We start from the raw sequence: 27,114 nt of genomic DNA, 5'->3' as shown, positions 1-27,114 counted from the left end.
AATGAAAAACCAAGCGTCGCCATTGAGCGCCACCGGAAATACTTAACTGCTGGTCAAAATACTTCGCGATGGTGGTGGGCGAACGAATCGGCGGTCCGAGAAGTGGGTGAGAGAGGGATCTAGAAATGACTTGGGTTTGAAACGAATATTTTTGTGTTCGTGGATAGCTCACACGGTAGAGCCACGCTCTCACCTGCCAGGCGGAGTTGTCGTACCAATAAGGTCGCAGGTTCAAACCCCACCACCGCCGCGAAAAAAAATTTTTTATTCTCTATTGTCTTCTGGCACTTTTCTACTCACTTCATATCTTGTTGTTACCAACATAAGTGCCTGCTCCACTCACTTTTCTGAATTAAAAATTCACCCCATACACCGGAGCATACTCAATGTCTCAATCGTTTCTATGTTATATGTTTGTGTTGAGAATATTGGCTATTAAGCTTAACTGCTGGTCAAAATACTTCGCGATGGTGGTGGGCGAACGAATCGGCGGTCCCAGAAGTGGGTGAGAGAGGGATCTAGAAATGACTTGGGTTTGAAACGAATATTTTTGTGTTCGTGGATAGCTCACACGGTAGAGCCACGCTCTCACCTGCCAGGCGGAGTTGTCGTACCAATAAGGTCGCAGGTTCAAACCCCACCACCGCCGCGAAAAAAAAAAATTTTTTATTCTCTATTGTCTTCTGGCACTTTTCTACTCACTTCATATCTTGTTGAAACCAGTTTGGGCGAGATTGAACGAACGGCGCAGTTTGCCTGGCTATTTACGTTGAGGCGGTATGATTTTTTTTTTTCGGCGAGCGATAAAAAACGGCTCAAGTGACTATTTTCGTTATCAAAGCACAAAGTCAGTTTTTTGTGCATGCTAAAACCAAATATATCATTGGAAAGATCAAAGATTGATCTTTTTATTGATATATATTTCATTGCATTTACAATGAAAATACGTGGTGAAGATTAAGTGGGAACTTGATGGAAATCAGCTCATTTTACGTCCAGAACCCGTTATCGGGGCAGTTTGGACTACCTAGTAGTAGTAGTTGTTGTAGTAGTAGTGATGACGATGTGGTTGTGGTGGTTATAGTAGTAGTGGTAGTGATGATGTGGTGGTGGTGGTTGTAGTAGCAGTGGTAGTGATGATGATGTCGTGGTGGTTGTAGTAGTAGTGGTGGTAGTGATGAAGATGAGGTGGTGGTGGTGCTTGTAGTTGTAGTGGTAGTGATGATGATGTGGTGGTGGTAGTAGTAGTGGTGGTAGTGATGATGATGTGGTGGTGGTGGTGGTTGTAGTACAAATGGTAGTGATGATGATGTTGTAGTGGTGGTTGTAGTAGTATTAGTGGTAGTGATGATGATGTGGTGGTGGTGGTTGTAGTAGTAGTGGTATTGATGATGTGGTGGTGGTGGTGGTGGTGGTATTGTAGTAGTAGTGGTAGTGATGATGTGGTGGTGGTGGTTGTAGTAGTATTGGTAGTTGCAGTGATGATGAGGTGGTGGTGGTAGTTGCAGTAGTAGTAGTAGTGATGATGTGGTGGTGGTGGTGGTTGTAGTAGTAGTGGTAGTAATGATGTGATGGTGGTGGCTGCAGTAGTTGTGGTGGTGGTTGTAGTAGTAGTGGTCATGACGATGTAGTGGTGGTGGTGGTTGTAGTAGTAGTGGTAGTGATGATGTGGTGATGGTTGTTGTAGTAGAGGTCATGATCATGTAGTGGTGGTTGTAGTATTGGTGGTAGTGAATATGATGTGGTGGTGGTTGTAGTATTAGTGGTAGTGATGATGATGTGGTGGTGGTGGTTGTAGTAGTAGTGGTAATGATGATGTGGTGGCGGTGGTGGTGGTATTGTAGTAGGAGTGGTAGTGATGATGTGGTGGTGGTGGTGGTGGTTGTAGTAGTAGTGGTAGTTGCAGTGATGATGATGTGGTGGTGGTGGTTGCAGTAATAGTGGTAGTGATGATGTGGTGGTGGTGGTGGTTGTAGTAGTAGCAGTAATGATTTTGTGGTTCTGGTGGTTGTAGTAGTAGTGGTAGTAATGATGTGATGGTGGTGGTTGTAGTAGTAGTGGTAATGATGATGTGGTAGTGGTGGTGGTTGTAGTATTAGTGGTAATGACGATGTAGTGGTGATGGTGGTTGTAGTAGTAGTGGTAGTGATGATGATGTGGTGATGGTTGTAGTAGTAGAAGTCGTGATGATGATGTGATAGTTGTGGTTGTAGTAGTAGTGGTAGTGATGATGTGATGCTGGTGGTTGTAGTAGTAGTGGTAGTGATGATGTGGTGGTGGTGGTTGTGGTATTAGTGGTAGTGATGATGATGTGGCGTGGTGGTGTAGTAGTAGTAGTAGTAGTAGTAGTGGTGATGATGTGGTTGTAGTAGTAGTGGTAGTGATGATGATGTGGTGGTGGTGATTGTAATGGTGATGGTAGTTGTGGTAGTGGTAGTGATGATGATGATGATGTGGTGGTGGTTGCAGTAGTTGTGGTAGTGATGATAGTTGTAATAAGTGGCATTGATGATGATGTGGCAGTCGCAAAGGTGGGGGGGGGTATCCTTGGAACAAATTGACCTCACAGGAATTTGACGGAAGTTGCCCGGAGCCCGGAATGTTTTGCTCCAGACCTGAGTTTCTTCCGGAGTTTTGGCATCACTGTATACGAACTTTTAAAACAAAAACCACAAAATGCCCATAAAAAAGTTGGAAAGTATGTATTCAAAATGAAAATAAAGTAAATAATAGTACTGAAAATATTATGGACTAAATTCAAAATATTCGATATCGTCGGGCAGCCATGATGAGAAGATACATGGCATTTCGGTGCAGAGTTAAAAAGCATAGATATAGAGCCCTGAAATTTGGCATGAATAAAGTTTAGATGTTATTCTCAAAACAAGCGGTTTTATTTTAAAAACGAACGCGGTAAATAAAAAAATAGATGCATTTGAAAATTGCCAAATTTTAACTTCATATAACTTCTGGAATTTTTAATGGATTTTTCCTTAATTGGTACCATTAAGGAAATTGAAAGACGAAAATGATGATACCAAAATATCTGCGATATTCCTCTTTATAACGAAGTTATGCATCTTTAATTGAACCCCCCAAAACCTGAACAGCAATTTCCAGTCACAACTTTCCTATGGGCGAGTTGGGTCACAATTTGACTGCCACTGCTGCTGCTCACTAAACTGCCTATAAAAAGTTAAGATGTTAATAGTTAAATCACGTGTCCTTATTGGAATTTGATTTACAAATTTCTAATTTTTAAATTATCTAAAGCTTAATTATACCCTATTTTATCCATGATCAAAAGATACTAAATTGGCATTGATTTAAACATAAACAACACCAAACAATAGACAGTGACAGGGTAATTCCTCATGAATATGAAAATAAAACATAAATCATTAAAATTAAATCCATACACAAAAAAATCTATGGAACTTTTCTGAGACCCATCACTCAAAAGTTTTAAAAAATCGGGTCACAGCCACTAGGCGATTTATCAGTTCACTGCTGGAGTGCCAAATGGACGTTTCCGTTTACTGTTTACCAACAATTATCTCTTTGCCTTCTACTTCTATAGATACTTCTAACTTAGCATTTATAGATTAGAATTTGAGTTATGCAGCGCAATAAATGAACACTCTCTCTACCCCCCCCCCCCCCCCCCCCCGCGCTTCCTCATTTTACTATTCAACAAGAATAGCTAATTCTAATGTGGCAACCAGGTTTTTGCTAAACAAAGCAAGATGGTGGCAGGGACATCGTTGCTGTACCACTGCCTGAGTCTGAGCTAGAATTGTCGTTAGAGACAGACTGATCTCTAGTTCCTTGTGTTAGGCACTTTGATAAAATTTTCAAACTCAAAATATCTTGATTTGACTCAGTCAGGGGGATGGGACTTGAAAAAACATAAAATTTGATACCTTATTTGTTTCTCTACGACTTACGGTTCCAGAGTTATTTATATTTTTCTACTGAAATTTTTTGTCAACTTTACAGAGAGAATCTGTGATCTCCTCACTGCTGCCTCAAAACCAGCATCTCGCGGCGATCGGGAAATTTTGAGTCTTGCAGTCAAGTCAACATGGCCCACTTATTGTTTTCAGTAATTTTGTTTCAATTCAAAAATAAATGGCAAGTGTTAGATATCATTTTAAAGGTCAGAAAATAAGCTTTATTTTCATATAAATCATTTTCATGTATGGAAAGTTTGGAAAAAATTAATGATAAACGAAAATAGAAAAAAATATGAGGTTTTTGTAGGCACTTTGATAAAATTTTCAAACTCAAAATATCTTAATTTGACCCAGTCAGGGGGATGGGACTTGAAAAAACATAAAATTTGATACCTTATTTGTTTATCTACGACTTACGGTTCCAGAGTTATTTATATTTTTCTGTTGACATTTTTTGTCAATTTTACAGAGAGAATCTGTGATCTCACTGCTGCCTCAAAACCAGCATCTCGCGGCTATCGGGAAATTTTGAGTTTTGCAGTCAACATGGCCCACTTATTGTTTTCAGTAATTTTGTTTCAATTAAAAAATAAATGGCAAGTGTTAGGTATCATTTTAAAGGTGAGAAAATAAGCTTTATTTTCATATAAATCATTTTCATGTATGAAAAGTATGGACAAAATTAAGGATAAATGAAAATGGAAAAAAATATGAGGTTTTTGTTAAAAAAAGTGGGGTTGATGGCGGAAAAAAATAAAATAATGAGCGAGTGTATCAATTTTGATGAAATTTGGCAGAGATGTTCTTCAATTGATTGTCTATCGATGTATGAAGTATAATTAAAATGTATCCATAATTTAAAAAGTTCTTATAAGTCAAAATTTGATAAATTTTTATTTCAATAGCTTTCTGAGAAATACAATCAGGAATTAAGAATAAAATATACCGTTAGAAAGCTTGTTTTGTGCCCTTTAAAATGATACCAACATTAGTCACATAGGTTCACAAATAACGCCATGGTGACCAAAACATTAAAGGGCCAAAAATAAAGTTCCAAAAAACGAGTTTCACCTTACAGTGAGCCTATCGGCGGCCACTGAACTGGAGTTATCAAAGTGCCTAGTTTTTGGCCTACAAAGTGGGGTTGGTGGCGGGAAAAATAAAATAATGAGCGAGTATATCAATTTGTATGAAATTTGGCAGAGATTTTCTTCAATTAATTGTCTGTCGATGTATGAAGTATAATTAAAATGTATCCATAATTTAAAAAGTTGTTATAATTCAAAAATTTATAAATTTTTATTACATAAGTTTTCTGAGAAATACAATCAGGAATTGAGAATGAAATACACCGTTAGAAAGCTTGTTTTGTGCCCTTTATAATGATACCAAAATTAGTCACATAGGTTCACAAATAACGCCAAGGTGACCAACACAGTAAAGGGTCAAAAATAAAGTTCCAAAAAACGAGTTTCACCTTACAGTGAGCCTTTCGGCGGCCACTGGACTGGAGTTATCAAAGTGCCTACTTGTGTAGACTGTAACTGTAACTTGTAACAATATATTATATGTGAATACTACCGGTGGAAAACGGGCGTTGTATTTCTTTTTCTTAAAAGATGTTTTTGGCATTGTAATCTTGAATCAGCCGACGGTGAACAAGACTTCAACAGTTTGAGAACTGTATTTTAGAAATCAAAAATAAATCTTCGCTTGGTTGGAAGTTGGAAGAAATTTACCGGAAGTACAAATTTTGTACAACAAACAAAACCAAAGCAGAATGTATTCCTGTTGTGTTTTATTTTAGGTTTATTTTAATCCAATAAATCAACATAAACTAATTTCCATAGTTTATTTTGGAATCCCCCAACAGAGCTAGATCTTTAATTTGTTTTTTTTTTTTAGAACAGTTTCTTGTGTCGTCATCATAAGCCGCGATATTTTGAGCATAGTTTTGGATTAACTCAGCCGAAGGGAGATAACTCACACCAAAAAAAATGTCCGTGCTCAGCACTCGAAGCAGAGAAGAGTAAACAATCCCCAGTTCGTTGGTGCTAAGAGCAACAAACTGCAAAGACAAGGACTCAGTGCCACCCCTCCAAATGTGCTATGGCAAATCAAGAACCAAATATGTTGAAAGGAGGCCGAACAATTCACGATTTCCAGTTTAAAGTAAATGAGGTAATTAATGCTTTCTTCACATTCATCATCATTCCAGCCCGAGTCCCGAGCAGTGGCAGTGGCAGTAGCAGTTTCTTCGGTGGCTGTCATTATCCCCAGACACCTGTCTGGGGATAATGGAAATTGGTTATCCCCAGACACCTGTCTGGGGATAACGAAAATGCTGGGCTGTCATTATCCCCAGACACCTGTCTGGGGATAATGAAAATTCGTTATCCCCAGACATCTGTTTCTCTCTCTCTCTCTCTCTCTCTCTCTCTCTCTCTCTCTCTCTCCTCTCTTCTCTCTCTCTCTCTCTCTCTCTCTCTCTCTCTCTCTTGGTTCATTTCTAGTTTCTAGAAAATTGTCATATTCGTCCCCACTCCGATCTCAAAAAGTGTATAAAAAGAATAAATAATTAAAAAGCAAACAAACAGAAATATTCAGAGAGCGACCAAATGGTCGGATAGAGGAGAAAAAAACAAACAATAATTTTTTTAAAAATAAAAACAATTTTAAGAAATTCATGTTCAGAAGCGGAACAAAAGGTCAAACAAAAAGGAGAAAAGAATAGACTCGCACAAAAAAAAAAAGAGAAGACGGAATTTAAAAAAAAAAAAAAAGAAGACGGAATTTTAAAAAAAAAAAAAAAGTGGCGGAGCCAGGATTCGAACCCACAACGTCGATTCTGGTAAAACTTCCAGGGCAGACGACTAAACAATTCGGCCATGACACCCACTTCGAGGTCGACGCATATTGTATATGTAGTAACAACTGATTTAATGTTGGTAAATTTTATGTTTTTATAGATATTTTATTAACTTTCCTTATTTCTATGTGCATTTTGGAAACATTCCATATTCTGGAATGTGGATAATTGTTTAAAGGAGCGGAGTTTCAAATATGTGTCTGGGGATAATAAATTTTGGTTATCCCCAGACAGGTGTCTGGGGATAACGAATTTTCATTATCCCCAGACACCTGTCTGGGGATAATCACAGCGTTCTTCGGTAGATAACCACGCCTCTCGGACAATCGTCATCATATAAACAATGGCAGTGATTGGTAGACACAGCAAGCTACATAGGTTTTACTATCGATGGTATGGGTTGAGTAAAATACCAACTGTTCTACCGCTTGATCAGTAGAATCAGCACAGAAAACTAGACCTCTAACTCTATGTGTAAACTTTAAACGTTTTTATATATAATACGTAGTGTTTTTATGCACCTCCGTTGACGGTGTTATCTTAACGGATCGTTTTTATACACCTCCATCACGCATGTGCACCCCACCCAATGTCATCAGCGATATTGTGTTGCTGTATTTGGACATGGCGAAAGTTATATTGTGATATTTGCAGGAAGTTTTTGTTAATAAATTTATATAAAAATAATAATAATTTAAAAAATCAAAATATAAAACCAGAAAATAGAAGTTGCATTGAAGGTAAAATAATGTTTTAGAAAAACCTTATTAAATGTGATGAACAGTCAGGTGGCTCCGTAGCGCAATGGATAAGCTGTCAGACTCTAACCTTGAAAGTAGCGGGTTCGATTCCCATTGTAGATTAAAAAATTTTTTTTAATTTACTTTATTTTTGTTTGCTTTTTTTCTTTCTTTCTTTTGTTTTTTCAGAAACTTTTTAACATGTTTTTAAACAACTTCGATTTTAGTTTTCTAAAATTATTTATTTATTTGAGATCAGTATTTGTGTGCCATGTTTCTTTTTACATTTGATTTTTATAAAATTATTGTTATTATTCTTTTATTATTATCATTGTATAAACGTAAGTACATTGGTAATCACTAAGCAGCGTGCTAAACTACAATCTAAAACTAAAACTATTTAAACCTCATGGACGTATGCAGCAACATTTTCATTAATTTACCAACGGAGGTGCATAAAAACGGTGCGTTTTTGTACACCTCCAACGGAGGTGTATGAAAACGCCACCTATATAATATGATCGAGAAAATCGTGTGATATCTAGATCTTAGTCACCCATTTGTCAATATAAAAACAATAACAATGATCAGATGGAGGTCGAATTCGTTCACGTTATTGTTTATAAACAACCAACTATGTTTGTCCGAGCACGTGTGAAGATGTGTCACAAATTCCATATTTTGATTGGTGAAAAATCTACTGGCTAATAGTATAGTCAGCAGCTTAGGCCAAGGCTAAGTCAGTATTTTTGGTATTTCTTTCCATGATGGCGAAGCCAACTCATGTATGTTACCGTCATGTGGCCAAAAACAAACAGAAAGGGAGAACTTGCACATAGGCCTAGGCGGAGGCGCCACTCAGGGAAGACCCATGGCCATGCCATGATCATACTATTATTTAATTTTTAATCATACAAATGGCATACGTTAGGGACGCTTTCCGAAAGCTCCTCGTGTTAGCATTTCTTTCAATTTGAATTTTCACTGTGTATATTGCTATGTCATGCTTTTATAGTTATTATTAGTTTATTCAGTTCGTCAATAGAGATTGGCATTTTTTTTAAAACTCTAGAACAAACTTTGATAGATAAGTGAAAGTTTAAACTTTCCTTAATACGACCATTATTTTGGTTTTCCACCGACATTTTGTTTGGTGAAGTATTGAAAGCAGTCCTAGGTGGTTTTTTTTCTAGGCCACCTCTATTCGGAGTAGTACTGCAAATAGTTGATAGCGTTCGTTTTCGTTATTCAGTTATTTGCAGTTGTGTTGATAAAAGTAGATAGCGTTCGTATTCGTTATTCGCACTTGTACTGCAAATGCGGGTTCGTTTTGTATTTCCTGTAGTAGCCTTCGAGCCTAGAGCTTTATTGATTGGGCGCAAAATATAAATAAACTACATTATTAATTATTTTTTTATCATTATTATTTGATTAATCTTTTATTAATCTTTTTTAATTATTACTATTATTATTATTTTGCGTTTCGTTGTCAATGACGATGTGTCTGTTGTAGTTGTTGTGTAGTGGTGGTTGTGATTTTAGTGGTGCTGTTGATGATGAAGTAGTGGTAGTGATGATGACTATAGGGAAAATGATGATGATGTAATGGTGGTGGCGGTTGCTGTAGTTTTGATAACGATGTGGTCGCTGTGGTAGTGGTAGTAATGATGTGATGGTTGTGGTTGTAGTAGTGGCTGTGGTAGCGATGAGGATGAGGAGGAGGATGATGTAAAGGTGGTGGTGGTTGCTGTAGTTTTCATAACGATCTTGAGGTAGTAATGATGATGTGGTGGTGGTTGTAATAGTAGAGGTAGTTTGTTGATATAGTAACTTCTATTATTTGCAGGAACACTGAGATATGAGTCATCAGCAACAGCGAGAGCATATGTGTGTGTGAGAGAGAGAGAGAGAGAGAGAGAGAGAGAGAGAGAGAGAGAGATTCCTGGAACTTTATAAAATATATTTGACTAGCTGTAAATAATACAATAAATGGGACAGAACTATTCTCATTAAAGTAATCTGACAGATAAGCTGATAGATTTCAAGATGTGAACGAATGATTAAGTCGGAGAGGTGGCGATGGGGAATTTTTCATGGATTGGATGGGGTAACAAGAACAAAACAAAACATGATTTTGTCAAGTTTCAGACTAGAAGGAAAAGTTGAAATGTTCAAAATCTCAATTCTAACTCACACAAAATGTTTCAATCATCCCCTCTTTTCTTTCCTTCTCAAACTAACAAACTCTCATTCAACTTCAAGCCATTTGACAACACGCCATTTTGAATAGAAAATACATTGTTGTGTTCAGTGAGGGGGCAAAGACTAATTCTCAGAGATGGGAGAGCACTTCTACTACTGCGAATAGTGATTCCACAGTGAAATCACTATTCACAGTACTACTGGGATTAGGAACTTCATTTTTTTCTATTGGGGTTAGATCTAGGTCGGAGCATATTTTTTCTATTCCAGTTAATCATAAGTCTTATTAAAGGTGCTAGGGTGTTTGTTTTTACTATTAGGATAAGTTAAAGGTACTAGGTTATATTTTTTCTTATGGTTAGTTGAGGGAATATTTGGGTTCTTTCCCTTAGCATGAGGAGCTTTCACAAGGCCTTCCATAGGTTATATATGGAGAATTTTCAAGACATGATTTTAACAATATTTTAGGTTGAAGAGCAAAACCTTCATAACCTGATGGCTTTTGCCATTCTGTGCTTAAAACTTGCTCAATATTTGTTGCTATGATTAAAAATAGAATCAAATGATTGTTTTTTGGTGGCAAGTTTTACCATTTTTAAATTATTTTTTAAAAGTAACCCATCACACATTTTCTAACTTTTCTCTCCTTTTCAGTTGATTTCAAAGCAGTATGATGTTGACTCTGAAATATCGCGTTTGAAGAGTGAAAAGAGAGCATTAGAAAAGGAAACTTCTCGTGTAACAAAGAAGCCACCCCAGGAAATTGCTGCATGGTGAGAATGCATTATTTAACCAGTTAACTGCTGTACTCTGTAAAGGCTCGTTTATTTAAAGATTGAGCCAGAAAACTCGTCCTTCAGTACTGAATGGACATAACACACACTTAGCAACTTTCTCTGATTCTCTCTCTCTCTCTCTCTCTCTCTCTCTCTCTCTCTCTCTCTCTCTCTCTCTCTCTCTGGGTGGGGATCCTGACCTCCCATTGTGGGCAGGGAGGTACATGCTGTGTCTTCTATCCCCCCATACCCGTTTTCCAATTGTTTCCTGTCATTGTCTTGGAATGAGATTACTTAGTTTTGTCCTGATCCTTGCCGGAGTTCCTTGGCTGGGAGGGAAACAGTCGAATGTATAGTTATAGTTTTGGGAGATTATATTTTTTTTCCTTGTAAATCATCTCTCTGTTATGCATTGTATTATGTTTAGTTTACATATTATATTATATGATTGGTAAACATTTGAGTGTATTCCTCTTAGTTGGGACCTGTGCTTGTGTCTGGATGAGACTTTTAGGTGATCTCAAACTAAGTACTTTGACGGTGTGCTCTTGGAATCTACATCTGTTCCTATTTGAACCAGTTCCCCTTTGTCTTACCTTTTCTTTTGTGCTTTAGTTGTAATTCTAGAACTTTTTACTATCCCATTTTCTTCCTTTTTACTGGCGCTGATATGACCTTAATGTGTTGCAAGCGCCGTAAAACCCTTAAAAACAAAAAAACAAACATCTCTCTCTCTCTCTCTCTCTCTCTCTCTCTCTCTCTCTCTCTCTCTCTCTCTCTCTCTCTCTCTTTCTCTCTCTCTCTCTCTGTCTCTCTGACACGTATATCTGAAATAGGTGTCCACCTTCCACAAGTTGGACTGCGATTATTGATGTTCGGTCAGATCTGCCAACCATCCTGTATTGTCCAGAGAATTCCTGGATTTACATCCAACTTACTGTCTTGCCTGTTACTATTTAATTTTCCTGGAGGATTCTCAATCATGGACTTTGTTAATTGTTTTTTTACCTAAATTGCGAAGGATGATAAACCAACATTGATTTTAGACTGCTTCCACTTCCTGCTTAGTTTGCTCTATGTTCTGCGGTATTTACATTTTCTTGTATCTTACTAAATTTGTGATGTCATTGTCTCTGTAATTTTTTATGTCATTGGGCCTCCATGTTTCACATTCTTTTTTTATTTGTTTTTGTTTTTTAAAAGTTGGTTTTCTATTTTATTCTGAAATTTGTGCATTATGGTTTGTCTCTTATTTTTTGTCACTCCTTAACCTTCGGAAGATTTTCCTTCTTTTTGATTTAGAAAAGTTGGCAGATCTGTGCAGTGTCAACAAAAATCATCCATTTATCCAGGTGAGCGAAATGAGGATTATTGATTTGCTCAGGTAAAAATAGTGAAGATAACAAAACGAAAATACATACCGAAAGTTGGGCTGAGTCACCCAGATTGTCATGAAATATTTTAATCACACAGGAATGTTTTTGTTAGCTTGATTTAATAAATATTTTCTATTGTTTTCAGTTACAGTTATATTTTACCTCTTGTGGAAGAAATTTACTTGTTGGAGCTCAAAGAGAAAGAACTTGAAAAACAGTATCATGACAAAAGGTTATCTTTAGAGGCAAGGCATCTTGGTCAGCAATTATTATCAGGTAATATCATGTATATGATATATGCTGTAGATGTTGATAAGAGAGATTCATGCTTGAAAAGATTTGTTCATATGTTTAGATTGTTGAAAACAAAAGGAGGAGTGTCTATATTCTCTCCTAAGGTCATAATTTATGTTATTTTCACTCAAATAGAAAGTCAAACTAACTTGCTAACTTGGTTCACAAGAGAAATTGAACAAAAGGTCATTGTTTTTAAGGTATGAAAACAAGCATACTTTATTGATTTTAAGTAGTTTTTCATACTATTGCTGAAATTGTAAATTGTTTGGGTTTTTTTGTGGGTTTTTATGTTTGTTTGTTTTTGTGGGGGGGGGGGGGGGTGTTTTTGCATTGTATAATCTCTGTATGATATGCAAGACATTTCGAAATGCACATTTTATTCTTAACTTGTATTTCAGCATCCTTTAAAGATGAAGAGACTGTTTTAAAAATGTGGTACACTGAACTTCAAAAATTCTGCAAGACACGTAAGATATGATATTTTTGTGTTTACAAAAACCTGATTATTTTGCTGATGCTGCTTGTGTAACAGTTGACTAAATAATTAGCTTGGTGATCCGAAATCAAGTTATGTTAGTACAAGTATTGACCAAAATCCAAAAAGAATTTTAGCAGTTTCAGGAAAGAACAAAATGTAATCCTTTTTCTGTCAAAATCAAATTTAATATGATTTATAGTTTAATGCTAAGTATGCAATGATAAAAATACTACTACTACTACTACTACTACTACTACTACTACTACTACTACTACTACTACTACTACTACTACTACTACTACTACTACTACTACTACTACTACTACTACTACTACTGCTCCTCCTACTACTACTACTACTACATTACTACAACAACTACTACTACTACTACTATTACTACTACTACTACTACTATTACTACTACTAATACTACTACTATTACTACTACTACTACTACTACTACTATTACTACCACTTCTACTATTACTATTACTACTACAACCACTTCTACAACGACTAATACCACTGTTACGACCACTACTACTCCTACCATTACCTCTACCACTACTACTATTACAACTATTGTTGTTATTACTACAGTAAAGAATAAAATATTGTTGTTGGAATTTCGTTTCTTTTTATTTATCATTGTCATTCATGTGTATCTTGGTTTGGTTTATTTTTTTCCTAATCATTTGACCATGTAAACGTTAGCTACTTTATGTGACATTTTTTAAATTAACCCATTCTTAACACGCTACTCTGCCACAGAGGTTGATGTAGCATGCTAAGGGTTTAAAATCAATGTTCTTTAAAATTGTGTACCTACTTCTTTCTACATTGTCAAGTAGTCTGGTATATATTTCTGCTTTTTAATTGTTTTTAATGAAACGAAACAACTAAATGTAGCTTTTAAACATATAAGAATTCATATTTATTGTAGAAATTAGGTTTTGTGGGTTACAAAAGCATGCAAGAACATGCATAAATGTCGGATTTATGGCATAATGTCGATTTTATGGCATAATTTACGTTTATATTGGGGAGACCTTCCATAAGCTACGACATCCCAAGTATTCTTGTTCTAGTAGGGGGTTTGGGAGGGGGGAAACTTTTTTCTTTTTTTTAAAGTCTCCCCCCTCCCAAACCCCCTACACTAGAACGTCTAGAAGGGGGTTTGGGAGGGGGGAGACTTTGAAAAAAAAGTTTCCATCTTCCCAAACCCCCTCTATAACATCGGAAGAAGACTTGGGATGTAGTAGCTTATGGAAGGTCTCCTTAATATTGGCATAAATTTGCCCAAAAAATGGCATGATTCCACGGGGACAGTCTGTGCTGGTCAAATGGTCAACGAAAGGGGTTGTTTGTAGTCTATGCTGATCAAATGGTTAATGAAAGATAGGGTCTTTTGGTTGGGAGAGGGGAGAGTGTAGCCCACGCTGATCAAATGATCAATGAAGGATATAGTCTTTTGGTTGGAAGGGGGGAGAATATAGCCGATGTTGATCAAATGGTCGATGACAGATAGGGTCTTTTAAATTGAGGAGTCGAAGTATGTAGTCTAAACCAAATGGGTCTCATCTAAAGGATTTTTACATACACACACACATGAAAAAGAAAAAGAAATGTATAATAATACAAAACAAAGGGAAAGTAGTGGATTCTTACACTGTTAAAATTGTTGTAGAGCTGTCTTGTTCAAAATTTGGTCGTCTTAACTCTTTGTTTTTTTTCTGCCACTTAAATATTTTTCAGTGTTAGTCCTTGGTGTTTTTGCCCAATAATCCACTCAGGCTAATAACCTAGTTTTGTTGTCATTTATGAGGCATGTCATAAGGACTTGACCATTGTATTACCATCTACACTCCAGCACGGTTTCCTCAAACTCCTTGCCAAAGATGACTTGATGGGGGTGTCGGTTATGTGAAACAGTGATATAGTCTTTGAGTGTCTGCTTGTGTATAATATTGTATACACACACCTGCAGTGTAGATAGCTACAAACGGAACTGTCAAGGTCACAGTAAATCATCAGTAGCCAAAATCAGCGGCTGCATTTTTAAAAAAAAACGTTAATTAATCTTTTTTCTTTTCTTTTTTTAAAAAACTGACTGGATGAAATTGGTTCAAGATAAAAATTAGTTCTAGGAAGGAAAGGAATGGAATGATAAAGAATATAAGGAAAAAATTTGGGACATTTGAATGAGTTCGAGGAAACCATGCTGGAGTGTATATTATTTTTGCTGCTTCTGAGCAAAAGGTTTTTGTCTGAAATAATCCTTGTTATATACTTTGTTCTTTTATTATTTTTTTTTATAGGCTGTTAAATTCATCTTTGTTTATAAAATAATGAAAGTAAAGTAACATTTTACAGCTTTCATCAGCCACGTATTTTTCTAAAGTCACTGCACTTTGGAAGAAGTCAATTTGTTTGATGTCAAAAACCCCGAAAGATCCAATTTTTTCCTTCTTTAATATTACATCAAGTCCACTTAATCACACACCCTCGGGGGTTCGGGTTAGTGTGTCAATTAAGCTGAGAAGTTAAAATAAAAGCATCTAAGCACCAGCTTTCATGTGCATTTATGTAGGACCTTCCTCTCTGAATTTTCTACGGGCTTGGGACTGTCATGTTTAAGATATGGCCGCATTAGAATGTTTCTTTTCTTTTCTATTTTTCTTTTCTTTTTCATGTTTTATCGACAACAAAATGTGACATTATTGTTTGTAAAAATAGTAATCGTGGAGCGTTGATTGCTTTCTATTCTGTGCAAGCTGTTTATAAACACTTGTCTCTAATGTTGGTGCATCTTCTGTCAAGCATTATTCTTGGATAAAGCGGCATAGTTTGTCCAGCATGTCAAGTTTTCAGTGTTTATCGGGGGGGGGGGTAGTGTGTCACACTCTGATGACTCATCCTAATCTACATTATCCAGACATTGTCATTTCTGTGGCTAAACGGAGTTGAGCAGCTGCTGAGATATCAGTTCACTGCTGATGCGTATATTGTTGTTCATTGTAACGAATTGATCGAATCATTAATTTTTTGCGTATTTTAAAAATATTTTTCTCCAATCAAGATGGAATCAAGGTGTAGCGATTAAGCGGAGAAGGTGTATGATTAAGAAGGGTGATTATATCGCAAAAATTCTGTTATTCAGGAATGTGTGGCGTATAAGCAGAGTGTGCGATTAAGCAGAGTCAACTGTATTAAAGCCCTGATTATTTCCACAGCCTTATATGTAATTTCATAGAGGAACTGATTCATTTACATTTTGAAAATAAAATAATTTGGTTCAAATGTGAATGACAGACAGGGAGGAAAGTGCTAAGCAGTACTCTTCCAAACCACTTTACCCACTCACAGAGAAGTAGTCAAGTCCATAAGCGCATATTCATATTGTTGTGGTACACTTTTGTGTGACATTAAACATCAAAAGGCAATCATTTTTTGTTTGTTTTCTGTGTTGATTTTAAGCAAATAGCGATGTATGATGATTATTTTACTCTGTCTTAATATCTTAGGAACAAATTGATATTATTTTTGTCAAAATAAACATTATGATTTCTTCTTGTGATTCATTCTAATATTAACGCATTTGATAATATCACAACAGAAACTCCACTTTCTACAACATCAGCAGAGAGTCAAGATTATCCAACAATTCACAATGTCACCTACAACTCTAAACATGATGGTAGAAAACTAATAGAAGATTTAGCCATGACAGTTTTGTGTCAGGCAGTCCATGCAAGACTCAAAATTCATTCAGAGCTGCCTCATCTAAATATTCAGTAAGTTTGTTTGGAATGGAATGTTATTTTATTAGGAGAGAATGTTTGATGGCATACAAAACTGTTTTGTTTTACTTTTTATCTTTCTTTGCTCCTAAACTCCCTTTCATAATTAAATGTCAATTGGCATGCTGGATAATTTCCCAGATGTAGTCAAGTTCTCGCTTAGCCAACGGTTTTTGCCTCTATTTAGTTTTATATTTGACTAGCAACGAAAGTAATCATTGATGATAGGGTTACTTCAGAGGTGAGAATAAAAATAAGTGAAGAATAAATGAAAATTTGGTCTGAAATATTAACTTGTACAGAGAGAAATAGGAGGGGGTGGAAGAGAGAGAGTTCTATGAAATTATTTACGGTTTATACATAATATCTGACTTCCTCCAACCTTAGATCAATATGGTAAGGCATTAAATCAGAACCAGCATATTACTCGTATAATTTGGACCATGAAGAAGGTCTGGTTTTGTACAAACGCATTTCTTTCTAATCACTAGTTTCAGAAGTATTTGACAACTTTAATTCAGCAAATATTAAAACCAATTGTAACTGTAACTTAATTAAACTAAGGAATAGCTGAGCTCTAACCCCTGAAGTTCAATTTTAAAATTTGATTTATTTTTTAGCCAATATAGATGTTCATGAACAATGCTGCCTTTTCTTATTCGTTGCCATGTTGTTTTGTGAAGTTTTCTTTTTCTTTTTTGCTTTCAGTCTCAACTTGGCAGACAAACCAGAAATCTCAATGAATTGTGACAATCATATTCCAGGATTGGAGGAATGTGTGCTGCAATCTCTTGAATCTAATGCATCTGTCAAACGAGTCATTTCCAAAATAGGAAACTACATTTCATCAGACATGGCGCCATTTGTCATCAGTATTCCAATGAGGAAAAAGGGCAAGAAAAAGATAAAGGAAAAAAAACAGTCTGATGATGCAGAATGTGTTAAGACCTGAGACAACATTTATTTAATGGTTTATAAACTTATGTAGAGGCCTCCCTGAGCCTGTCTTACGAGACTCCAATGTGAGTTCCACAATGGCACAGCAGCCTCTTTCAAGTCTCTCCTCCCTGGTGGCATCCTGTTTATCTGAAATATCCATAATTTTATAACTCTAGGTCTTGATTTTTGCAAGCAGGAAATCATCCATCTCCATTGGCTTTAAGGGCCAAGTTGTGAGAAAGCAAGAAAAACAGATGCAATGGGCATATCAGATTTCACAGGTTCCACTTAAACAGAGCGTCTGGGTGGGGTTCCTGGCCTCCCACTCCCATAGTGGGCAGGGAGGCACTTGCTGTGTCTCCTATCCACCTGTATCTGTTTTCCAACATGCTCTCTGTCTTTGTCTTAGGATGAGATTACTTGGTTTTGTCCTGGCCCTAGTCAGATACCCTAGCTGGGAGGGAAACAATCAAATGTATAGTTAGAGTTTGGACAGATGATATACTTGTCTTGTAAATCATCTCTGTTATGCACTGTATTTGTTTTACATATGATTCGTAAACATGTGTGTTCCTCTTAGTGGGGACATGTGCTTGTGTCAGGATGAGATATTTAGGCGATCTCAAACTAAGTACACTGATGTTAGTATTCTCTTGGAGTCTACATCTGTTCCCTATTTGAACCAATTCCTCTTTGTCTTAATTATTCTTGGGTGCTTTAATTGTAATTCTAGAACTTCTTACTATCCCATTTTCTTCCTTTTTACTGGTGTTTATATGACCTAAATGTGTCACAAGCGCTGTAAACCCTCAAAACAAACTTGAGCGTTTTCAATTACCATAGCGGGATTTTTTATATAATCAAACTTGTTGCTTGTAAATTCCTGATTTCTGCTTCATATTGAAACATACTTTTTTCCATTTTTTTTTCTTCTCTACATCTATATGATGATGGAAAAGATAACAGTGATGATAATCTTCCGTGTATCTCCGGGATTTTGGGATTTTCTCAGAAATATTCCACTGATTTTGCCGTGTCAAACATTTTCCTCTGATAAAAGCTCAGGTCAAGTGGTGGATCTGTGAAAAATTCACTAACATGTTTTATGTCATTTTGACACCTGTGCTCAGTTGTATGAAGTTTGGTGACACTCCAATTTTTATAGCGTCAGTCTAGACAAACTGGCGCCAGATGTCGTAAGAGAGACAAGGCAATTGATGGTCGAAAAGGAAGGGGAGGGGTGCTGATTCTAGATTTTATTTGTAATTAGGTCAAGAGTGGTAGTACAGTTATAGTTCCGTTTAAAAAGATAATTATAACAACTTGCCCCTATTTAGAAGCAAAAAAAAACGTCAATTAAACCTCTCTCTCTTTCACACACACACACACACACACACACACACTCCTCCCCCTCTCTTTCTCTCTTATTCTTCTTCTTTTTTTTTCACTCTTTCTTTGTCCCTCTCTTTCTATCTTTCCCCTGTCCACATATCTCTCATCCATTCTTCTATCAATCTTCATGTTAACTTTATATATATATATATATATATATATATATATATATATATATATATATATATATATATATATAGATAGATAGATAGATAGATAGAATGCGCTTGGCCAAGGAGTTCACAACATTGCCATCCGGAAGTATAACGGACCAACACACAAACTCTGTGTAACCATGAACTTTTATAGTCTGGTTAATACAGTTTAGTGAGAACAACTCACAAACGCGGATGGCAAAAACAATAACAAAGGCATGAGTGACGTCATCTGCATACTATCTATCTATATATATATATAAATATATATATATAAATATATATATTTATATGTCATCTGATTATAGAGAGATGATATTAATCTGCCACAATTATAAGGGGTAAACTTAGTTTACTCTTTTTACCTTTGTTTTTGCTGTTTTAGTTTTACCATTTTAATTTATTAAAGTCTTATTTGTAAGATCCGTAACCACTGGCCTACAGTACTAAAGATAAAGCAAGATCTCTTGAATAGAAGGTATTTAAAAAAAATAGCTTTAAGGAAAGGGCAAGTCATAAAAAATAACATTAACATTTTAAGAATATATGTACACAAGAAGTGGTGCCTAATATACGAAACTGTGATATTTTATGTTATGATTTTGTTTGAGTTTGACAGATGAACTGATAAATTTGCCTCCTTTTTGACAAAAAATTATTGTGGTTAATCCTAGTTTTTTTTGTTTTTAATATCACAAGATGTAGATCTACTAATTTTTAAGTGCTTGTGAATTTTGATGCACTTCAATAAAAATTTTGGTATTCAAAACTCATCAGCAGTATCGCATGGATTTGACTTGAATTAAAACCAAAACTAAATGAGATGTGTGCTTGCGTTCTTGTGTGGTATTATCATGTTGGCACTTGATTTTTATAATTTATTTTTTTAGTTTCGTCAAATGGATTTGGGCACTGTTTACAATCAAAACAATGACAATACCCATTGGAGAGTTAAAGCAGAATTGGTATACCCTTTGTAAACAGGAGAAATACACATTCTAACGTTTTTAGGACGTGATTTCTCTCCGGCACTGTAATCACGGGTCTCAAAATGCCCCCTTTTGCCGCCATCTTGAAAACCCCGGAATAACGACATAATTTTCCGGTTCTGGGCCATGTTGTTATCCAGGGGTTGCACTGTACTGTATATGTTTTTCAAATTGTTTTCAGTCTTTATCTTAGAATGATATTTAACAAAATAAAAATAAAAACGTCTCTGCTACTCTCTCCCATTGTCAGAAATTTACCTCTTTCCTTTGTGTCGTTGTTCCAGAAATAGACTGTTTTACTTTGCAAAGGCAGTTTCCATAGTCTTGTTAGGCAGGGAAACAGTCAAGTGTAAGATTTTTTTTTCTTTTCACATTTTTATGATATAGTTTGGCTATTGGTATTTTGGCCAAATAGCTACTTTGCCTATTTGTACATTTTAAGATTGTCTCAGAAAAGACACAGAAGAAGATTGCCCTTGATATCAACTTCCATTCTCAATTTGTGCTATTTTCTCATTAATTCTTGAGCAGATGTAATTGCATCTAAATTCTATGATTTTGATTAACTCATCATCCAGCTTGAAAACATTCAATTCAAGCATCCTAGAAAGGATAAATCAAAGAAATAAAAAGTAATACATATACAGTGGAATTCTGATAAAGCCAACACATCTGGACTTGGTTGACTTTAAAGCAACTTTGACTTCATCCATTATCAAGCGAACACACTTTGCAGAAAATTTGTGACCAACAAGATATGTTGACTTTCAGCAGGACTTTAAAAGTGTTGACTTTCTGCGGATTCCATTGTAGTCACTTTTTGAGTGTAACCCTTTGTTTTGCTTGTTTTTAGAAGTTTAACTGCCCTTGATACTAAACAAATAGGTCATTACAGTACAGTGCCGGGATGATAAAAGATGACAAAAAGAGAAGAGTAAATGGTAGATGAAATGTTACGTCTGTGCCTAATTGGAGACAGAAATCATGCCTGGACCTGTGCCAAAAAAAACAAACAGGACAAAATCAAGACAAGAACAGAAAGAAACCTGGAAAAAAGAAAACATGGGAATAGAAGACTGCAAGAGTGACCTATCCACAAAGGAGGGTCTTAAGAATAAGACGCTCATCCTAGTCCTCAGAATATGATTTCTGCAGTTTATGTAACTGAAAAGTTTGGTTCGCAGGAGGTGTGTACCTACCCCTTCCAGTCAGCAGTATTTATTAGGCGTTTCCTTTATCTGTTGTCAGATTGCTTATGTTCAGTCTCTTTAACCCCTTAGTCTTATTACGTACACCACAACATTATTCCTCCTCTTGGAGGGGATTTAAAGCTACCATAAGAGTTTGTGTTGGTGCATGTGTAAAAATTAAGAAGGGAAAAAAAAAGCTTCCTAGGAATGAAACGAAAAGAATCCCAATCATAGCCTGGGCAAAACCAAACTGTCCCACTCCAGGCCATGGCCAGAAAACTGCATGGAGAAGACAGACGAGGTAGCAAGAGGGGAAATAATTAGGTACCCAACCAACGGGGTATCTCCCTCATGTAAGAATGTTACCATTTATGAGATCAAAAAAAAAAAAATTAACAGGCAATAGATAGTATGGAGAAATACTACTATCATTTAAAAATTGGTTTTAGCAGCCTATAGAGTTCTTTCAGACAGGTACATATTTGCAGGTCTGATAGCTAGATGCAAAATGGGCTTGTTTTATCATTGTAATTGACAACAATGAGCCCATATTAATAATTTGGATTATCATAATCAGACTTGCAGATGAATACATTCGGTTCATATGTTGTTCATAAGTATAGTATAAATAACGAGTTCTGAAAAAGAATAGAAATAATTTATTTTAATAGATTTATTAAGCAAGCCCACTTAATAATAACTCGATACACCAGCTTTCATATCAACAATAAATAACCACTCTTCATTGATAAAATTACTACCAAAGTTAGCGTAGACTATGGGGTATGTCAAAGATTGGAAGTGACTGTATATAGTGATGCAAACACTGCTGTGATAAAGACGGTCACTAAAGTAGACCACGGAAAGACATTTAAGGGAAAAAAATTAATGAAGTTTGGAGCCTCATGCATCAGTTTATAGAATGCTCAGCTCAGCTGGAGAAAATGAGGTTTAATATGTCTCATTTGAACCAAGATGAAAAGGAGCAGTGAATGACGTGCCAACTCTTGTCGTCTTAAGGCTTGGAAATACTGAACCAACCCCTACTATGTCCACCTGATTTTGACCCTTAGATTATTACCTGTTCCCAAAAAATGAATGTCATCTCTAGCAACAATTTTTTAACATAGAGGTAGAAGACATTATTGTGTCCACAGGGATGCTGAAAAAAGGGTTTTATGTCACCGACTTTGAAAGTTGTTTTTTACTGACAGAAGTGCTTGCCCAATGGCGTAGAGTGGCTAATCTGATAAATGTAGAGTGGTCTAAATTTGGTTACACTATCTTGTGAGATAGGCTGAGAGACTGTAGAAACAGATCTCTTATGTACTAGTGCAAAAACTGCAGCAGAGCATGGCATAAATAACAATATGAGGAAGAAAAAAAATAGCTCTATATATAACAGTAATTTCATTAAAATGATGATTGGAACAAAACGGGGCTCAAATTGTATTGCTTATTTTCATAACCTCGTTTTAAGCATGTACATCACAGTGTGCTCTACTGTAAAAAAAAGGATCTTTCACAGAATATAACATACTTCCAGTATATTAAAAAAAAGTAATAAAATTAATCCCAGTCATAAAACAAGGTAAAACCAGTCCCACTCCAGGAGATGGACAGAAAACCATAAGAAGACGCACAAGACAGCAATAGTAGACATATCAAGAAACTTCCCAACCCACAGGGAAGTTTTCCTTCCCTATGAGCATGTTGCCAGACAAATAGACAAAATTGTCATTAAACGTTTTTTTTTTACTGAGGCCTTCCTAAGTTTCTTCATGGTTGCATTCAGGTCCTTTGAAAGTAGAAGAAGAGAATATTACGTCATTTATTTAGACTTATTAAACAAAAGCACAAAATAGTATCTTTACAACTTTATTAATCAACAACAAATTAATGTTCATGTACATTTTTACAAAAGTGACACAATTTTTATGCGTAACGAATTTACAAAGTTAATGCCAAACCTCTTAAGATCTGCTAAGCATTAACTTTTAAAAGTGAACTTATGCTTATCCTTTTAAAAAATCCATAAATAAATGATATTCAATTAATGTTCAGAAAGTATGAATTAGCTTAGTTCTCAACTTCTCTGATACATGAAAATTAGAACAATTTGCTTTTCACAAGTGTTTTTATTTGAACTGAAATAACCAAGTTTTAAAAATGTATGAATAAGGGTGAAAGGGATTACGATATAATATGTATGATTGGGTAGACTATGGATTAAAATAACAGGGAAGTGAATCTCTGTGAAATTATGATGTGTGAGTGTAATGAGCAATCATATTTTCAAATGTAACAAAACAAGACAATCATGTACAGAGAGTAATCACTTTTTTTTTTTTTCTCTTTTCTTTCAATATCTTAACAGCGAAGGTAGGGGACCACTAATAACACTATTGCTGTCTAGTATTCTTAAATAAACCCCCCCATTCCCCCTACTTTATTCTTGATATACAGTAAAATTACTTTAAACCGAAAGAAGCTAAACCGAAAAATACCTTAAACCGCAAAGAATTTAATAAATTGTACTAGTTTCTTCATTATCTTTGTACCAATTCTTACGATGAACCGAAATACTTCTAAGCAGGACTTTCTTAACCGAAACAACTTGAGAGCACCTTCCTTTTTTCCCTCTCTTTCTTCAAAAAGTCAGGAAGGTGGCCACACCTAATAATGCCCGGTGATATTAAACAAAGAGCGTAAGTTTAAGATGAGGGTGATGACAATAAGGAGGAGGGTGGTAGACAACTTACCATTGACATGCCATTTCATTTCCAGTTTAAATGTGTGTGTGGGGGGGGGGGGGGGGAGTTCTATGTAATTAGGCCTTTGAACCTAATGGCAATTCAACAAAAGAGAGATGTGTAGTAGACAGCTTAGCATTGATACGCCTTTTCATTTCCATTTCACTTCACCTCTGAGTAGCTGCGCATCATTCATTATCAATTATCGCACAAGAACTTTCGATCTTATTTTAGCTTTACATTTTACTAAAAGATGTCTAAAAGAAAGCACTGTGCTTACACGTTTCAGTTTAAAATCAAAATACTATGTAAGTCGATGAAAAAAAAGTTGATCATGACAGAGATCTGTAGAATATACGGCATCCAAACTCAACTCTTTCAACGGTTTTGAATTGAAAACAAAAACCCCCAAAAATATTTTTAAAACACAAAACAAAAATACAAAACAAAAACATTTTTTTTACTGGTAACAAGACTTCATTTATTCAACAACTCCAGTTAACGGGAAACCCATGATACGATTAAATGAGCAAATTCCTTAAATAGTTACTACCGTACCCTTGAAAAACATTGCAAAACGGGAACTTGCTTTAAACCAAAATGTCTTTAAACCGAAATGGTTTAGAAGGTCCCCAAAATTTCGGTTTAAAGTAATTCTAATGTATATATATATATATAGTTTTGATTTCATTACGTCATCTCTCTCTCTCTTCCTCTCTTCCATTGCACACACACACACACACATTTACAAATTTTCGCCTATATTATTATGACAATCTAATATAAATATACAGTAGAATTACTTTAAACCGAAATTTTGGGGACCTTCTATACCATTTCAGTTTAAAGACATTTTGGTTTAAAGCAAGTTCCCGTTTTGCGATGTTTTTCATGGGTAGTAACTATTTAAGGAATTTGCTCATTTAATCATATCATGGGTTTCGCCTTAAATGGAGTTGTTTAATAAATGCCGTCTTTATAACCTTTTTAAATTTATTTTTTTTAACAAAATTTTTTTTGGGGGGTGTGTTTTAAAAATATTTTTGGGGGTTTTCGTTTTCCAATCAAAATTGTTGAAAGAGTTGAGTTCGGGATGCTGTGTTTTTTACATATCTCCTTCTCAATTTTTTTATTACCGACTTCACATAGTATTTTGATTTTAAACTCCAACGTGTGTAAGCACAGTGCTTTCTTTTAGTAAAATGTAAAGCTAAATTAAGATCGAAAGTTCATGAGCGATAATTGATAATGAATGATGTGCAACTACTCAGAGGTGAAGTGAAATGAAAATGAAAAGGCGTGTCAATGCTAAGCTGTCTACTACACACCCCTCTTTTGTTGAAAAGCATTAGGTTCAAAGGCCTAATTACATAGAACATCTCGCTTGCATGATTCTACACCCCAACTCCCCCTCTTTCCTCATTTTTCGCCTGCCAGTCACCCGTTGTCTTCCTTTTCCAATCTGTGCGATTGTGGTGTTGGCCAAGCCCAAGATCAGTGATTGAAGTGTTTGCCTACCCCCACCCCCACCACTCACCTTCATCTTATAGGTACTTACACTCTTTGTTTATTATTGCCGGGCATTATTACGTGTGGCCATCTTCCCGAATTTTTGAAGAAAAATAGACAGAGAAAAGGGAAGGTGCTCTGAAGTTGTTTCGGTTTAATGAAAGTCCTGCTTAGAAGTATTTCGGTTCATCGTAAGAATGAGTACAAAGATAATGAAGAAACTAGTACAATTTATTAAATTCTTTGCGGTTTAAGGTATTTTTTGGTTTAGCTTCTTTCGGTTTAAAGTAATTTTACTGTATATGTATTCTGTGTTTACTTGAAAAAGGCCAAGGGCCGAAACGCCGTTTGTTTTGTGTTGTTCATTCATGAGTCAGATTTACTCCCTTTATCTTTATCTCCATTTTATTGACTCATTTAGGCATCTCTATTTATTAGTTTTAATAACTTATACCAATGACAACATTATCGAAGTTTTAAAAAATGTTTTTAAAAAATTAAGTTTAGACCTTCTAATTTTAATTGTCACTTAGATCACCATGACTATTAAGTGGGAAAATTAAATAAAAACAAGACGAGTCAGTGAATTTAAAAATAACCGATTTCTTTTCTTTCAGCAGTCATATATAACTACCAATAAAAGAGGTATGGTAAAGATTAATTGATCACTTAGTTTGATCATGGCTTTATTCCAGCTTGAAGATTGTTTAATTTCCTTAGGTGCCTCTCTGTTTCCAAGTGAACAGCAAGAATCTGGGATGTTGGTGCTGTTATCTGACACAACTCACAGGTCACTGGTATGCGCCGATGGCTGGAGGTTTTGAAGAAAAAAATATTATTATCATGTAATAGAATATACAAAAAACATATAAAACGCAAAATAATTTAATTCACACTTAATTCAAATATTATAAGTATTTCTGCAATAGGAAGGTGAAGGCATGATTGCCTAGTTATGTGTCAATGTCACTGGTCAGTATGTGTGTGAAGTTGAAAATTAAATAATTACATTTTCGAATTAGGCACACTTATTTGCAAGAGAAATTGGATAATTTTTATAGCCACATGTATTTCCACTGCATAGAACTTCAAATAAAAGATGTCTAAATGGTGTAATAATTGGTAGGGGGATTAAATTTACAGCTATTGAGGGGTAAGAAGGTGAGGGGGGGGGGGGGGGGGGGGGGGGGGAGACAAGACTGGTTGGGGCTGGGGTAAAAGAGGGGAAAAGAGATAATCTGAGATTCAAATTTGTGACCCACTGCCTCAAATAGTGTTAGGTTAGCATTTAGAGGACGCAGAAAACTGAATTTTAATCAAAGTGATGAAATTTAAGTGAGATTAAATATGCTTTATTAAAAACAATGACTGCCATTCCATGAACTGTGAAGAGCTAAAATTTTGTGATTATGGTGATTTTTAACTTTAAATTCAATTTTCAGCATCAATCTCAACCCAATAAACATTGTTTTAAGATGGTTGGCGGACGTATGAAATTATCAGCAAGCCAACCTTCTGACAGCTTCCTCAAGGAATGCCAAATGTTTGATGTAATACTCCTTCCATTCTACAGCCATTCCACGCTGAGGTTCCTCTGACAACATCAGTGGTTGATGCAATGCAAATAGTGCATCCCCATCATCATAGGTATTGATAGGAATCTTTTGATCGGGACTTATCTGGAAAAAAGAAT

The 27,114-nt window shown here is 35.7% G+C and overlaps 3 protein-coding genes across 8 annotated transcripts in view; 1 reads left to right on the top strand and 2 right to left on the bottom strand.

Moving 5' to 3' along the window:
- LOC144962879 (uncharacterized) overlaps window positions 1-5,906 on the bottom strand; it is a 30,322-nt gene extending 24,416 nt beyond the window's left edge. The window contains exon 1 of one of the 2 annotated variants that reach the window (XM_078896243.1): window positions 5,538-5,906. In XM_078896243.1, coding sequence (XP_078752369.1) covers window positions 5,538-5,588 — 51 coding nt within the window. In that variant the 5' untranslated portion in view covers window positions 5,589-5,906. Of the gene's footprint in view, window positions 1-5,433 lie in introns of both variants that reach the window. The other variant, XM_078896244.1, reaches the window with a different exon arrangement.
- Window positions 5,907-5,941: 35 nt separating this feature from the next.
- LOC144962880 (uncharacterized) lies at window positions 5,942-18,783 on the top strand. 2 transcript variants are annotated; one of them, XM_078896245.1, is made up of 6 exons: window positions 5,942-6,137; window positions 10,422-10,540; window positions 12,065-12,195; window positions 12,615-12,683; window positions 16,311-16,488; window positions 17,203-18,783. In XM_078896245.1, the coding sequence occupies exons 1-6, from the start codon at window positions 6,066-6,068 to the stop codon at window positions 17,444-17,446; spliced, it is 813 nt and encodes a 270-aa protein (XP_078752371.1). In that variant the 5' UTR covers window positions 5,942-6,065; the 3' UTR covers window positions 17,447-18,783. The 2 variants fall into 2 exon arrangements, with proteins under 2 accessions (XP_078752371.1, XP_078752372.1); XM_078896246.1 differs by having other exon boundaries at window positions 5,954-6,128; window positions 17,203-17,586.
- A 4,238-nt stretch (window positions 18,784-23,021) lies between these two features.
- LOC144962878 (ATP-dependent RNA helicase TDRD9-like) overlaps window positions 23,022-27,114 on the bottom strand; it is a 39,698-nt gene continuing 35,605 nt past the window's right edge. Inside the window, exons 36-38 of one of the 4 annotated variants that reach the window (XR_013643536.1) lie at window positions 26,934-27,100; window positions 25,124-26,232; window positions 23,022-24,182 (exon numbers count right to left, since the gene is read on the bottom strand). Coding sequence is in view for 1 of the 4 variants with exons in the window: in XM_078896242.1 (XP_078752368.1) it covers window positions 26,100-26,232; window positions 26,934-27,100 (300 nt within the window). In the remaining 3 variants the exon portion in view is untranslated. Of the gene's footprint in view, window positions 26,233-26,933; window positions 27,101-27,114 lie in introns of all 4 variants that reach the window. The other 3 variants (XR_013643537.1, XR_013643538.1, XM_078896242.1) reach the window with 3 other exon arrangements.

The sequence above is a fragment of the Berghia stephanieae genome, chromosome 1, assembly GCF_034508935.2.
Source record: "Berghia stephanieae isolate SIO BIC M18660-M18661 chromosome 1, UCSD_Bste_1.3, whole genome shotgun sequence".
In the NCBI taxonomy this organism is placed as follows: Eukaryota; Metazoa; Mollusca; class Gastropoda; order Nudibranchia; family Aeolidiidae; genus Berghia; species Berghia stephanieae.
Note: the sequence above shows the minus strand (reverse complement) of the source record. Positions and strands in the feature narration are given on the sequence as shown.